General features: G+C 38.8%; 1 protein-coding gene across 10 annotated transcripts in view; it reads right to left on the bottom strand.

Moving 5' to 3' along the window:
• Positions 1 to 16164, bottom strand: part of LOC105471497 (doublecortin domain containing 1) — a 503306-nt gene that overhangs the window by 5560 nt on the left and 481582 nt on the right. For 8 of the 10 annotated variants that reach the window (XR_011610715.1, XM_011723979.3, XM_071074910.1 and 5 more), the window contains 2 exons: positions 12496 to 12646; positions 9840 to 10007 (listed from right to left, as the gene is read on the bottom strand). Coding sequence is in view for 9 of the 10 variants with exons in the window: in XM_011723979.3 (XP_011722281.2) it covers positions 9880 to 10007; positions 12496 to 12646 (279 nt within the window). In the remaining variant the exon portion in view is untranslated. Of the gene's footprint in view, positions 1 to 9838; positions 10008 to 12495; positions 12647 to 16164 lie in introns of those variants that run through there. The other 2 variants (XM_071074907.1, XM_071074912.1) reach the window with 2 other exon arrangements.

Raw genomic sequence — 16164 nt, 5'->3', positions numbered from 1 at the left:
CTGGGAGTGAGTTTACTTTACTTTGTGATTTATGGAATGAGAATTCTGGGTGCTCTGTGGGACTAATTTAATACGAAACATTCAGATGTCTGTCTTATAATGCCATTCATCTTTCCTTAGCTTGCCTGCACCAGGGAGCATGTGGTTCAGAGAGCAGCCTCTCCCTTCTCAGCTACAAATCATCACGCTTGTGAAAGGGGGTGACAAGTCTTCCCTTCTAAGCCAGTCTGCCTGCAACCAAGGGTCTGTCTGGGCTCTGATGGAAGAAAAGTGTTTTCCACTCTAACAGGCTGTTGGAGTGTTTTGAAAGTACAGTTAGCAAAGTAGGATTCCTAGTCAACATTGCTTTGGTTTGCCTTTTGGTGAAGGGAATTTAGTCAGTCTATACTGTCTTATCAACGATTGTAGATTTGTTTTATAAGAAAGCAATGTGATGTTCTATGGATTGACATAATGCATGTGAGAAGAAAGTTCTACAAAAATCTAAACTCTCATTCAGTGTAGTACTTATATTTGAAAAGCAGGTATTTCAATGCATGGCTAAAAAGGAACAAAAATAAAACTTTTTAAACCAACAAGTGACCCTAAATCTCGCATTCATCCAACAAATATTCATGAACACCTGCTATGTAGTAAGAGCTATTCAGGTACTGGAGACACAATTCTGAATATTCTGCTTTCAAGGAGTTTGCAGACCAGTGAGAGAAAGGTCATGTTCACAGTGGTAAGTCCTACAGGTGTGAGCAACAGGTACAGGGGGAGCACATGGAAGAAAGTTCCCCACACAGTCATATTAAATGACATGCGAAAGCTGCAGGAAGAAAATGTTCAAAATCATGGAAGTAAGAGAGAATATACAATCTCGGGGAATGGGGGAAAGTTTAGAATGGGTGGAGTGGAGAACTCTGTGAGCAAAGGGCTGAGAACCCAGACTACAGAGCCAGGGGAGCTCCAGATTCCAAAGGCCTTTGGGCACATGGGAAGGAGTTTGAACTTCATTTTGATGGCAACAGGGGCCACTTAAGCTCTTTAAGTGAGGAAGTGACATGATATGATTCTTATTCTAGAAAGATCATTCTGGCTACAACTTTGACAAAGAATTCAATAGAAGCAAGGCTCTGGGGGGTGGTGTGCAATGACTAGTTGTAAAATTATCTCAGTGAGTGATGGCAGTGGTCTGAAGTCAGATAGGGTAAGTAAGCAACTTTGAAGTATTTACAAAATCCTATAAATGAATCCCAGTTTACTCATATTAACAGTTGTATGCTTGTGCAAATGAAAATCAACCTCTGCCGTCGTCATTTCCTGAGCAAGGTAGAGTCCTATTGACCCTGGTATGTGCTGCCGCTGCAGTGCCCCTATTGCTAGTGAAAACTCCCTGAGAAGTCTCTTGAGGACATAGCTTTGGTTAAATGTATAGATATGGCCCATATCAACCTTCCCATGGGAGCTAGGTGTTATCTAATGGATAACACTGCTCCATGGGTGTCCTAGAGAATAACAAGGATTTACAACTCAAAACACAGCAGACCACTGTCACACTCAGTGAACAGAACTCATATTTTAACATTAGGAAAGCTGTTAGCAAGTCTGGCCTTTGAGAGTGGGGTAGGAGGACAGAGAGTAATAAAAATAAAAATTCACAATAGGATTTATCCTATCAAGATGACTACATTAAACGAGAGGCAAGGAAAGGTCTGATAAAAAGGGTTTGACACTGGGATTGATTTGAAAAAATTTCCTGAATGCCAATCAGAGAGTGTCTTGAGTTTTACCAATCTCTGCAACATCCACTTCTTTAGATAGACTTGATTATATTCAGAAGTGTTACTTAAGATCTCAAATGGTATTAATCCTGATACTGTCATCAAAGTCACAGATTCTAACCTCAATTTTGTGTCAGCTGCTTAGAAAATAACATCAAAGTCACCCCACCAAAGTCAGTTTTAAGTGTATACCCAAGGGCAGGCCTCTCACTGACTGATTAGGAATAGTGACAGCCTAGCTGATCCTACTGCTAATTTCTTCCTCAGTGGTGAAGGGAGAAAAGAACCATAACAATGGCAGAAATACATGTCTATGCTAACAATGCCATGTTCACAGCTTTTAAGGAGAGATCAGTCCACACTGTTCCTTATGTAGGGAAACTGTGCTTTGCGTCATGTGTCCCTGACATCCTAATCTAAAGGAATGTGTAAAAGCCATCCATTCAATCTTCTGTTAGAAGACACAAAGAAAGTAGTTCAGATGTACAGTGACCCTGAAGCCAAAATAAATATAAAGAGAAGGCAGGAAAAAATATAAACAGAAGCCACGAAGCAACAGAAGCCATGAGTAGGCAGCTGCCATATCTTAGTGTACAACAGAAGAGCCCTCGGAGAAGTAGAAAGTTCACCTGAGGACCAAGAAGCACAGAGAAACAGGGAAGTCGAGAGCAGGAATGGCAGACTACTGGGGTGGCCACTGGGACCCAGACAGGCATGCGTCTTGAACAAAGGCCACTGTGAAGCCTGTTTGCTGGGCTTTCCTGTGCTTCCTCACTTCCTTGTTAATCCTCCCAACAAACCTCCATCACCAGAGGTAAACTGAGTGAGTGTCTGTAACTTGAACAAGCCTAACTTAATACACAGTGTCTAGTCCAACATTCACATTTGTTCTCTTTACTGGCTTCCCACTGCACTATCTATCTACCTATCTCCCTCTCTCTCGCTCTATCTTTTTATATAGCACTTATATTATTCCAGCTTGATATATATATATCAAGCACTGATATTATTTCTGTGACCTTTAAAATAGCAAGATTTTATCAGCACTGAAGGCAGTTTAATTAATTGGAGAGCTTCAGCACCTCAAACCCACTTGTTTTGCCTCCAATATCTGGGTCCTAGTTATAATCTCTGGGTGGTTAGTTCTGACTCAATAATATTTCCATCATTTCTTAAGGGAATTATGGTGATAAAACATGAATACACTTAGTGTATTGAGTATACTTAGTGTATTAAGTACACTTAGACACACACACACACATATATATACACACACACATATATATACACACACACATACATATATATACATACACACATATATACACACACACATATATATACACACACACATACACACACATACACACACACATATACACACACACATATATATACACACACACACATATATACACACACACACACACACATATAGATTGCAGTGGGAAGCCAGTAAAGAGAACTAATGTGAATGTTGGACTAGACATTGCTTATTACATTAAGCTTGTTCAAGTTATATATATATAAAGTGCACTTTTATATATATATAATCTCCCAACTCCTTAGCACTACCTACAAAGCCCTCACAATCAAGCCCATGCATGCCTCTTCAAGCTCATCTTGTGCCTGTTACTCCAACATTCTAGGACTATCCAAGCAGTCACAACTATTACATTCACCTTTGCCTGCCCAGCAACTAGAACAGTCCTAGTGTTTTGTGTGTGTGTGTGTGTGTGTGTGTGTGTGTGAGAATTAGTTCTTTTAAGAAAAGTAGCCATGAAGTACTTGAAATACAGCTAGTCTGAATGGAGATGTGCTGTAAGTATAAAATATACACAGGATATGGAGACCTTAGAACAACAACAAACAAGGAAATATGCCTCAATAATTTTACATTGATGATATGTTGAAATGCTAATACTTTGGATATATTGAGTTGAATAAAATATAGTATGAAAATGTATTTCACACATTTATTTTAACTTTTCTAAAAATGTAGCTACTAGAAAATTTCAATTACCCACGTGGCTCCTGTGATCTTTCTGTTAGACAGTGGCTACTTTAGACCTTCCTTTGGTAGCTTGAGCATGCCACGCTCTTTCCTGATTCTCACCTCTGCCTGTTCCTTACCACAACCCTCACTCTGCTTCTTTTCATTTGGAATGGCTGATTCATTCTTGTCTTTTAGCTTAACTGTCACTTCCTTATATAAGGCTTTAAACATGCCATTCATTAAGTATGTCACTCCTACCTCCCCTCCAGTTATTCCTAACTGAACTTGGTTTCTTTCATAAGACTTAACACAATGTGTAACTATTTATTACACATAATTATTTTATGTGGGTATTTAACTTCTAAATGCCTCTCCTCCCCAACACACAGCATGAGCCCCGCAGGGACAGGGATCACATCTGTCACATTTACCTTTGCATGACCAGCACCTAGAACAGTGAGTGCCTGAATATATATATACACATATTTTTATATATATATATATATTCATGCATATACCATGTATATACCAGCTGATCTCTCTCTCTCTCTCTCTCTTTCTCTCCTGCATATATATACACACACAGTTTTAACATTGGGAAAGCTGCTGGCCGGGCTGGCTTAGAGAGTGGAGTAGTAGAAGAGAGAGTAATAAAAATCAAAATCCACAGTGGGACTTACCCTATCAAAATGACTAAACAAGAGGCAAGGAAAAATTTAAACTTTTATATTTGTATATAAAAATGTACAAATATATAAAAATGTGTGCGTGTGTGCAGAGAGAGAGAAGAGAGAGAGAGAGAGAGAGAGAGAGAAACAAACGTATATACATGAATTAGGTGTTAGAAAAACTAATTTTCTTTGTATTCTCTGTTTTCCAAGGAAAGTGTCTGTCTTCCAAGTTAAGTGTCTGTCTCTCAAGCTATATGGATTTCATTGATGTGGCAAGAGAACTACCTTGAAAATTCATTTTTCTAAGATAATTTATTACTGAACTGAAATAATATCTTGTGGATTTTCACACTCTTGGGTGAGCCTGCCAGGGATGCAGGTGCTCAGACTTCCATGTTGACTAGACTTAGGGCAAACAGAAAAGAGAGGTTCAAGTAACTCCTTCACAGGAGAAAGAGCAATGATGGAAAATAGAAATCCTGTCCTTGTTCCAAAGCTCTCCTTTGTACATATAAAAATGTATAAGAAAACTCCAGGAAGCTGGTTATTTTCCCCACCCTCAAAAGTACTCTGCTCCATGATATATGTACTACAGCACTGATATTCTTCCTGTGACCTTTAAAATAGCAAGATTTTATCAGCATCGAAGGCAGCTTAATGGACATGGGAGAAACTTCAGCACCTGAAACTCACTTGTTTAGCCTTCCAATGTCTGGGTCCTAGTTAAAATCTCTGGGTGGTTATTTCTGACTCAAGAACATTTCCATCATTTCTTAAGGGAACCGTGATGAGGAAACATGAGGCTATTTAGACTCAAACACTCACATACAAAGCAAATGTTTCATTGTCTTCATAGCCCCTGAATACAGACTTTGTTCTTAAAACTGGTACTTATCACTTGGGCCATGCCCTGCTTATAATAAACAGCGCTGTCCCTGGCAGGCCCAAAACTCTTGGCAAAGTTTTTTACACTGTGCTCAAGCTTCTTCCCAGGTGCTTGGTAAAATGCAGATTCCTTATACCACCTCAGGCATAGAGATTATAACCGGTGCTGGGACCAAGCCTGGAAATCTGTATTTTATCTAGCACACCAGGTGTTTCTTGTGCACACTCAAATTTGAGAATCATATTAAGGAAGTGTCTTTTGCCAATACACAAATAGTTCCAGGAAACAGTTTTTACTTTTAAATGAAAGATGGGATTCAAAGACTCTTAGAGGAGAAAGGCCAGGAAGACGGGAAAAGGCCAAGAGGCAGGGAGGAAGAGGGAGGAGGGAAGAGGGAGAAAAAGTAATGGAAATGAGGCCAATATAATCAGATTTTAGGTTTTTAGAGGCAGTAACCTAGGAGCCCTGGGAAGTTCCCTCCTCTCCTCCACCTCTCTCCAGCATAGTCGCTGAGTAAAGGACACTGCCCTTCAGGAAATTTCCTTTAAAACACAGCTTCCAGTGGTGGCACCAGAGATGACCACCCAGCTGCCTCAGCTGGTCTGACAGAGCTGACATTCCTGAGTATGTGCACCTGAGCTAAAACGCTAATAGCAGTTTCCAATATTGAAATTACTGCTCTAGGACTGACAAGCTAGGATCTGATAGGTCCAACAGCTCGACTGAAGCTTGTATCTGCCTGCAAGCCCACAGAGGGATACCACAGACAGTGAGCAATAGCACATCCAATTCAGAATCACCATTTTACTTGCCATAGATATAGAATTTCTCATCACCTTTCTTCTTCTCTCCTTCAACCCAGTTGCATCATGGGCATATACATTTCCTCTGTCATATATTTCTGTTTATACATTTGGTACAGGGTGACAGCCTATGGATAGTAGTTTCATAATCCAGACTCATCGAATTAGAAAATGCTATAGCTGGCAGCAGGTACCCACTGAATATCTACAGTTGCACAGTCCATTTACTTTCATCAGCTTTTTCCCGAGTGGTCTTTGTTGATCTTGCTTTATAGTTGCTTATGGCCACTCAGCCCCAAACCATACCATTTATGCAGAATTCTAATTTATTGTGTTGAGAACAAACCTGTTACTCTTTCTTTCTACTTACTTGGCCTCATGGAGGGGACACGGGGTTGAGATATGTTCAAAGCCAGAAGGGAACCAGAACCAGTGATTCAATAGAAACAACTGAGAATCACCACTGAGTCTAAATTTCCCATAACTGGGGACATTTGCATCTGATTTTGTGATGTACTAGAATAATGCAGATTTGTGTGTTTTGATCATTCACTTCCAAATGATGCAAAAAAAAAAAAAAAAACTGCTGCCATGGTGAATCACGAATCTCTCAATGGCAGTCAGCACCCCTGGGCTATTAATGAAGGTTAGCTCACAAATGCTGCAACAGCCAGGAGCCACAATTGCTAAGTGAGTCTCTGACAAAAGAATACATTTATATTTATCCTTCTGCTGTCATTTGATCGTTGCTTTGTTTTTTTAATTAGAAAAACAATATTTAGTTATGATAAACAATCAAGGAAAAAAAAAACAGAGATTTAGGGTTATTGCCCTTCAAAGCTACCTTTGCATTTTGAATCATTACTAATATATCCTGTTTTACAAAGCTGACATAAGCATCCAGATAAAATGCTTCTTATTTATAAATACTGTTAGTTATTCTCAGAAAGACTGCCAGACTTTCAGGCATATTGCTTTTAGTTTACTTGCTTAGAAACATGCAACTTTACCCTAACACTTAATCAGGCCACAAAAGCTAGAGAGGTGGGCAGAAAAATGCAGTTCTCCTGAGGAAAATCCCAAATGCTTCTACACTGTTGATTAACATCTGGATCACCTTAAGGGTGTTTGTGAACCAGCAGGAAATAAATTTTTGGAGAAGGCCATGGACTTAGGGATGGTTGCTTTAGTATTTAATAATAAATCGTTTTCAGTTGATAGAAAAATACTGAAATCTGACTTATATATATGAGGCTGATTCAAATTTGATAAACATGTTCCCAAAGGAAATTACTGCATTTATTAAAACCCTAGAATGGCTGAACAGAATTGCAATGGTCTTATCCTACAGTCCTTGCTGAAGGTAGAGAAACTGCTCCACAGTCCACCTTTCAGCCAACCAAAGAGGAAGGTCAAGAGTAAAGAAAGAGCAGGGCTGTTTTTAGTCTAAGCTAAAAGTGGCTATGAACTACCAAGATACCCAGGGCTAGCTGTCGTCTACAAAGTAAGTATTGCTGCCTTGCTGGTAAAATGTGATGTGTTGATGACTGTTACATTACATCTAAAATCCCATTTACTAGTAATAGAAAAGCTCAGTTAAGACTTTTGCCTTATGTCTCCTGGTGCTTGATACAGTGTTGTGTGATATTACCAATTCTCGCTTCAGGCGTATTCACATGCAACAGTGACGACTTCACGAGAATTTGCACATTTGATCCAGGGTGAAATTATGCCATTTTCATAGCAAATCAACTTTTCCCTGGCAGAAAGGGATAAGTACTTTTGCACCTAGAGAGATGTCTTCGTTTTCAAGGAATGAAAAAAAAAAAATTGTCGATAGAGGCATTGTGATTGAGTCATTCTAGGGAGAGGCCCAACTGGCAAGAGTCCTCTTGGCTCCCTTTCCAATGGGGAGCAAGTTTTTTAACCCTTCTTGTTTTGACTTTCTTGCAAGAAAGAAAGAAAGAGAGAAAGAGAGAAAGGGAGAGGGAGGGAGGGAGGGAGGGAGGAAGGAAGGAAGGAAGGAAGGAAGGAAGGAAGGAAGGAAGGAAGGAAGGAAGGAAGAAAGGAAGGAAGGAAGGAAGGAAGGAAGGAAGGAAGGAAGGAAGGACGGACGGGCAAAACCGAAGTCACATGCAATTTTTTTCTCCTATATGGCACACAGCTTCATTGGAATACCTTCACATCTCTAACATCGCACAACACATAGAGAAAATGTCTGTAAAAGGGCAAATTGCTGTTGATGTAACATGTGAAATTTCACCTCAATGTGCTTTGCTTTTAGTAGTGTCAGAGGCAGCAGGAATTTATTCATGCAGCCCTACTGATTTGCAGACTGGGAGTAAATACTAGGCGTTTTGCAGCGATTTCCAAGAGCCCCCTTCAGTAGAAATGATATACTGCCTTCCTGCATCACATTAAAGTGGAGGATTGAGAAGTGAGCCCAGCTGAGCCATTCTGTACACACCTAGCCAGAGTGCAATTTATATTCATATAGAGTTGTGAGTAGTTTTCAGAGGAAGACAGGGAAGAAGAGCATTTCTCTGGAAATTTTTCACCAAAAGCAGAAACTAAACTCTGATTTGTCACTGCCATTTTTTTTTTAATGGTTCTTTCTTCTTGTAAATTCTTCCCTTCCTGTAGGATTAATACCTAAGACTGTTAGGGATCTCCCCTGATTTCTTTTTTAAAAATAAACCTTCCATAATTTTTGTTTTAAATAGTGCATATATCCTTTCCCTAAGTTTTTGTATTGAGGACAAAGTCTATGACTTTTGATCACTGGGCATATATTGGGAATTGCCAAGCTTTACTCTCATGAACAGAATCTAACTGTACCCCATAAAAGGTCCTGCACTGTTACTACAGGTGAAACTGATGAGAAATTGGAGAAGAAAGGATTGATTTGTGTGGCATTTAGTGGCCACCAGCCATTTGATTTGTATTCAGTATATTAAGGATTTTAATATGGAGGTTTGGAAAATATGGTGGCCGAGCCAGAAAGTATCAGGTAGGGTCAAATTTAGTGTTTAGTGGTCAGAGTCTTTTTGTATTTTCAAACATTCCATATATGGAACATATTTTCTATTTGATATATGGAATATTTGATGGAATGTTTGATTATACATTAAAAAGCATTTTACATAAGCTATTTGATCCTGTGAAATTGTATTTCACTAATGACTAGTAGTTTCCTTTTTTTCTTGGAAGAAAATACACCAATGATAGTTATTTTGCTGGCATTATTTTGTCTAGTTTTGTTGTCTTTCCAGGAACAAATTTGAGGCATCAAATGTCACTTTATGTAAAATGCGGAGGGTAATAACCTTTATAAAAGATCGCATAGGGCTGGGTGCAGTGGCTTATGCCTACAATCCCAGCACTTTGTGATGTCGAGGTGGGAGGATTGCTTGAGCTCAGGAGTTCAAGACCAGCCTGGGCAACAAGGCAAAAGCCCATCTCTACAAAAAATATAAATATTAGCTGGGCATAGTGGTGCGTGACTGTAGTCCCATTTTCTTGGGAGGTTGAGATGGGAGGACCACATGAGCCCTGGGAGGTCAAGGGTGCAGTAAGCTGTGATTGTGCCACTACAATCCAGCCTGGGCGACAGAGCAAGAACCTGTCTCAGAAAAGAAAGGGGGAAACTGCATGAAAATAAAAGAGATAAATAATCATAATGTCATAACAAACATGACTATGTGCACATAGCTATACCAGCAAAATATAGCAGAAAATCCGATGGTTCTGATAGGAGTTAACTGTGGAGATGTGCCAGAGACAGCAGCTTTGTGGATGGTGACACCACAATGTCTGTGGCTTGAGGGCCCTGCTGCCTTCGGATTCTGACATAATTTGCTCTGATCTCCATCAGTTGTTTTAACTCTGTTAAAAAAAAAAAAAAAAGAAGAAGAAGAAGTTGAGAGACAAGTCAATGTTATAGAAAAGAATTAAAAGTCCAGGATGATGAAAAACTTGAAGACCCCTCACAAATCCTTGGCTCCTACCCTGGGCTCTCTCATTACAACTTTGACTTCTTATCACATCAGTTATGTGTTAATAGTCTTTGGATTGCTAGAGAGTGGAAGTTGCTAGGGAGGACTTCTTTCCAGGTTTATTATGAAGCCTGAATTGGAAGTTAACCTAGGGCTGGTCTAAAAATTGGACCCACTGAAAAGATAGAAAGCAGCAGTGAGAACAGTGTTCAGATTTTATGGCAAATGGCATAAAACACTCTTTTAATTTCGTCAGGGGCTTGTTTTGAAAGAAGCCATTCTAATAGCTTCTGGTTTGTTTTGCAAAATCCAATTGATTCTTTTAAAAACCCAATGTGATTCTTTGATGACTAACTTTCACATACTAAATGTTCTTTGGTATTATAATGCATAAAATAAGTTATTATAGAGTGGTTTTGAAACTCCCAGACTGCTTTATTTTTTTCCTACATACTTAAGCCAGTAGGTCACAGAAAAATCATGAGTGGAATGATTAATTAATTAAATGTTCCTTAATGGATATAGGCATATAGTTGCATTTCTATCTTTTCTTTTTTAAAGCATTCTGAATATTTAGATTTCTAATAAATGATTATTACTAACTTAATTATTTCAGGAAAAAAATAAAATGGCAAGAGTAAAATAAGTTTCTAAAGAATGACTAAATCAGACTTTCTGCAATCAGAGACTTCCTGTAATTTCCTAGAACACATATAGCTCATTGGAAAGAACTGAGACAATAGGAGGAAACCACTAATCCTTTCACCATGAAGGTAACATAGGGAACCTATTGTCATAGGAAAGGAATAAACTTTCATATGATGGTAATCTATGTGTTTATAGAATTGAAGATGCAAAAATGAACATTCGTCTCCATAGCTTTATCAAAGATACACAGAGCTAACATGGAGGCAAATGATAGAAAGAGTAATATTTGCATTTCCATTTTTTTTCTCTTCCAGTCACAGTTTTTTATTGTTGACAAGTTTGTTTCTGGGAAGGCAGCCGACATCTCTCTCTGTCGTTGGATACCCTTTTGGCTAGCTTGCCTGAAGCATATTTAGCTTTATTTACCACACAGGCTCAATGAATACAATACTGCAAGGAAGGTGTGGTACAGGCAACAGAAGCCCATCCCAGGAATATGAAAGACTAAGCCCAGATAATGAAGGGACTGGGAAGGTACCTCCTACTAAACACATTTGCTCACTATTTGATTGCACTCTAATTATTTCATGTGTGTTCATATTCTTACTTAGATTGAAAACTCTCAGAAGAGGAGCCTAGCTTATGTTTATTTTATAACCTACATACTTTGGGGATACAGAAAGCTATTAACTAATACTTACTGATAATAAGGACCTCATCATTGGTGTGTTCTTCTAAGTACCCATGTAGTGAGGGTCACCAAGAGCCAGGGTGATGGGTAGTGATGGGTGATGGGAACAGCAGAAAACAAAGAATAAAAGGACTGGCGCCTCATCCCTAATGTAGGATGGTGCAGGGGGAATATTTGTGGCTTCCCTCAGAACAGTGCTAGGCATCCTAATAAATCCTGTCTCCCTACCTTTTGGTCTCTATTTCTATCCTTTTGTCCTTTCTGGGCAAAATGTAAAGATACAATCGCAACTGTTTTGAAGTTTTTGGTTTGCCTACATTACATATAACATAGTAATAATAATTTTATGGTGACTTCTTAAAAGAAAATATCTACTATTACTAATATAGGAATGCCAGGCAATTCATTACCTAATCTTTTAGTTTCCTTTAGAGTGATAACAATGTTCTTTGGAATCTCCCAAAAATTATATCTTTGCTAATATATACCTACCTACAAAAACAGGCTTTAAATTCATCAGGGTATTTAGGATAAAGAACTAGAGTTCATTCAATAACAAATATATGTCCTTTTCAATTTCTGTCATTTATCAAAGAAAATTACCAAGGAATAGACAAGATAATAACTCTAGAAAATATTTACTTATTACTAAAGAAAAGAAACTACAAACCATATAATTACTATTAATAAAACATTACGTTTTAAATAATTTGAAAAATAGGAAATCAGTGGAGCTTCACTTTCCTCAGGGTTCATACTAGGGGAATACCTTCAAATGAGGCTCTCGGTATTTCTGCAAATAAGCCCCCTGGATAAGGTTCAAGATTAACTGAAATACGATTGAATTCTCCAGAGCAAATAGTGTTAACACGAGGTTCCAGGACATAAATATATAAATTTAACTTCCATAACATGGAGTAGAAATGCTTGGGGAGGATAATTATTAAAGGTCATTCTGATGGGATATAAGCTCTTTGAAGAGAAGACCGAATGCTTTAATTCTTCAGAAACTTGATGGAAAAGAAAGTATCACACATACCTTTTGGGGTTTTGAAACCATGTCCCATAGACACACAGATGACCATATCTCGCTCTATGTCGTCCCAGGACTGAATTGGCTCTCCATCGGGGGTGTACAGTGCTCTAGCTGGGTGGGTCATTTTGAGACGAGAGGAGCAGTCTTGCAGCAGCTGAGACACAGAGGAACAGCCACATTTGAATATGGAATGACACAATATGATCATGTATCAAAGAACCAACTCTTCTAAGAGAACTGTTATCCCAGTTTGATTATTTGCCCACTGATAGTTAAACATAGGTGTAGAAGGGATGGGAAGAAGGGTTCCCTAAAGTGCTTAAACAATGAGGAGCTTCAGGACTCTCCAGTGAAGCTTACCTTGTAGTTCCATATTTTTTCATGGAAGAAAACTACTCGCTATTTAAGAAATTCCTAAATATGATAAAAACTGGATTGAAAATCTAGACTTCTCAAAATAGCTAAAAACAATTTTTTTAATGACCAAGGAACTAGAATATCAAAAGGTGAGGAGACCCAGGCTCTGGCCTCTTTGTTACTTCAGACAGGTAACTTTGCTTCAAAAGAGTCTCCTCAATGATAAAATGAAAATTTTGATCTAAGACTTCACTGGCTCTATGATTCTATGATTAAAAAGTCTTTTGTTTTCAACTGACACATTTTAAAGCTTCCTAGAGAGGCCTTATTAAACTTCTCTCAATTTGTCTTGAATACTTACTCGTAAAAACACATGTAGAGATACAGTGTCAATGGTACTAGAAAGATTAGTCAACATGCTGCCAGACCCTTGAGGGCAATTCCATTAAAATGTGAATAAAACTTTAAGACAAAATAATAAAAGCAAGCAGGAAGAAAGTGAGAGGTTTCTACACACCTGCCTGTATGGCTTTCACCTATTAGAGGGCCAAAAGCCTGTTCCCCCAAAATGCAGGTACCAAGTTCACATCATCCCTCCAAATGACCATCAATACTTCTGTTTATAGATCTGTTTAGAGGCTATAACTCACAACAAGGCAGAATGGCAGGGGTTGGGGACAGGCATGTTATGACACCTTGCATCTGGCAACTGCATCAGTAATACGAGCCAAGACAAGAAGAGTGATGGAGTGATGAAATTCAAAAAGTGCAGCTTTTCACCCAGTATTTTGAGTAAGGGACAAATGGATTGAATTTAATAATAATTGAAATTATCCAAAAATATATTCCCCTCTATAGAATAAGATAGTCAGAGAGGACCAACAGGAGAGTAGTCTTAAATGCAGCCTTACTCCTGCCAGATACCATGCAGTCAGAAGCAATTTGATTAAATACTCTGCATACAAACCAATCCTTCAACTTAAGTGTTGAGGGAGGATTCTGACAGCTCCCAAGCAGATGTCTAGGGTGACCAAAGAGAACTAACCTATTCTGTTATCCAAAGATCTCTGCTTGTACAAGGAAATATAAATAGAAAAATCAACAATAGCAACAATGTAAAGCTTATGAAAATACCGTACAACATAAAAAAGGGTACATTGTACTCAAGGTGAAAATTTGAAAAAAATTTACAGCAGGAGTACATTTTCAAAATATCTGTGTTGTGTTCCCCCCAAATTCAAAAAATATGACTTCCATAAATATACACACAGATACACACAGAAATGAGACAACCATAGCTTAAAGGAAAGGAGTATGGCTGAGATACAGGAGAGATGCTGAGGCTGCTGCTAACAGTAACATTGACTAAAACATACTGACACATTTCTAGGGACTGTGTATTTTTCTTTTTTCTTTTTCTTTTTCTTTTTTTTTTTTTTTTTTTGAGATGGAGTCTCGCTCTGTCACCCAGGCTGGAGTGCAGTGGCCGGATCTCAGCTCACAGCAAGCTCTGCCTCGCAGGTTCACGCCATTCTCCCACCTCAGCCTCCCGAGTAACTGGGACTATAAGCGCCCGCCACCTCGCCCGGCTAGTTTTTTGTACTTTTTTGTAGAGACGGGGTTTCACCATGTTAGCCAGGATGGTCTCGATCTCCTGACCTCATGATCCACCCGTCTCGGCCTCCCAAAGTGCTGGGATTACAGGCTTGAGCCACCGTGCCCGGCCTGGGACTGTGTATATTTCTAAAAGTTCTCAAAAACAATCTAATTTTGTTTTAGGGAAATAATTATGGTACCCCTTTTGTTGATGAGAAAAATGGAGAACAAAGAGGTTAAATATAATAACCAAAGTTGTATAGCTGCTAGTGAGAGAAGAAATAGGGTTTCAAGTGAGGATGGAGAGAGAGCTGAATGACAAGAGGAGAGAAGGTAAGAAAGAAAAAAGACTCAATATTACAGAAATTTAAATCAGTATTAGGGCAGACTAGGTGGAAAAGATCTCACAGGATACGGAGAAAGGAAAAGAGATAAAGTATATGAGAGAAAAAAATATTTAGAATGTCAAGACATTAGATATTATACCTATACATTATTGGCATTACTGGAGAAGAATCTAGAATACATTAACCTTAAGCAGTTATCAAAAAATAGAAGAAAACTTTCCTGTTCCAAATAAAGATCCATGTCTTCAGATAAAGTAGGCTGACCTAGGATAAGGCAAAGTTTATGAACAATATTGTTTCCGTAATCAGTTCCTTCCAGTGGGTTCTTGGTCTCGCTGACTTCAAGAATGAAGCCGTGGACCCTCACGGTGAGTGTTACAGTTCTTAAAGATGGTGTGTCTGGAGTTCATTCCTTCAGATGTTCAGATGTGTCCGGAGTTTCTTCCTTCTGGTGGTCTTGCTGACTTCAGGAGTGAAGCCGCAGACCTTTGCAATGAGTGTTACATATCTTAAAGGTGGCACGTCAGGAGTTGTTTGTTCCTCTTGCTGGGTCGTGGTCTGGCTGACTTTGGTAGTGAAGCTGCAGACCTCCACAGTGAGTGTTATAGCTCATAAAGGTAATGCAGCCCCAAAGAATGACCAACAGCAAGATTTACTGTGAAGAGCAAAAGAACAAAGCTTCCACAGTGTGGAAGGAGATCCCAGTGGGTTGCCGCTGCTGGCTGGGGTGACCAGCTTTTGTTCCCTTATTTGGCCCCACCCACCTCCTGCTGATTGGTCCATTTTATAGAATGCTGATTGGTCCGTTTTTACAGAGTGCTGATTGGTGCACTTATAAACCTTTAGCTAGACACAGAGTGCTGATTGGTGCGTTTTTACAGAGTGCTGATTGGTGCATTTACAATCTTTTAGCTAGACACGGCGCTGATTGGTGCATTTACAATCCTTTAGACACAGAGTGCTGATTGGTGCATTTTTACAGAGTGCTGATTGGTGCATTTACAAACCTTTAGCTAGACACAGAATACTGATTGGTGCATTTACAATCCTTTAGCTAGACAGAAAAGTTCTCCAGGTCCCCACTTGACCCAGGAAGTCGAGCTGGCTTCACCTCTCAATATGACTAAAATTTAAATATTACAGAGCAAAAAGTATGGATTTCAAGCATGGGAGAAAAATTCAGTTATATTTACACTTTGTTTTCTGTAACACTGAATACCAAAGAAAGTGAAGCAAAATCTAAGAAGTTATGAAGTTTTTAGGGGAAAAGATTTTAACATAAGAATTCTATATCCAGCCAAGTTACAATTTATGATTAAAAGAAACAAATGATGTCATCCTGTAAACAAAACCTCAGAAGACATATCACACA

Source organism: Macaca nemestrina, chromosome 12 (genome assembly GCF_043159975.1).
Source record: "Macaca nemestrina isolate mMacNem1 chromosome 12, mMacNem.hap1, whole genome shotgun sequence".
Classification (NCBI taxonomy): Eukaryota; Metazoa; Chordata; class Mammalia; order Primates; family Cercopithecidae; genus Macaca; species Macaca nemestrina.
Note: the sequence above shows the minus strand (reverse complement) of the source record. Positions and strands in the feature narration are given on the sequence as shown.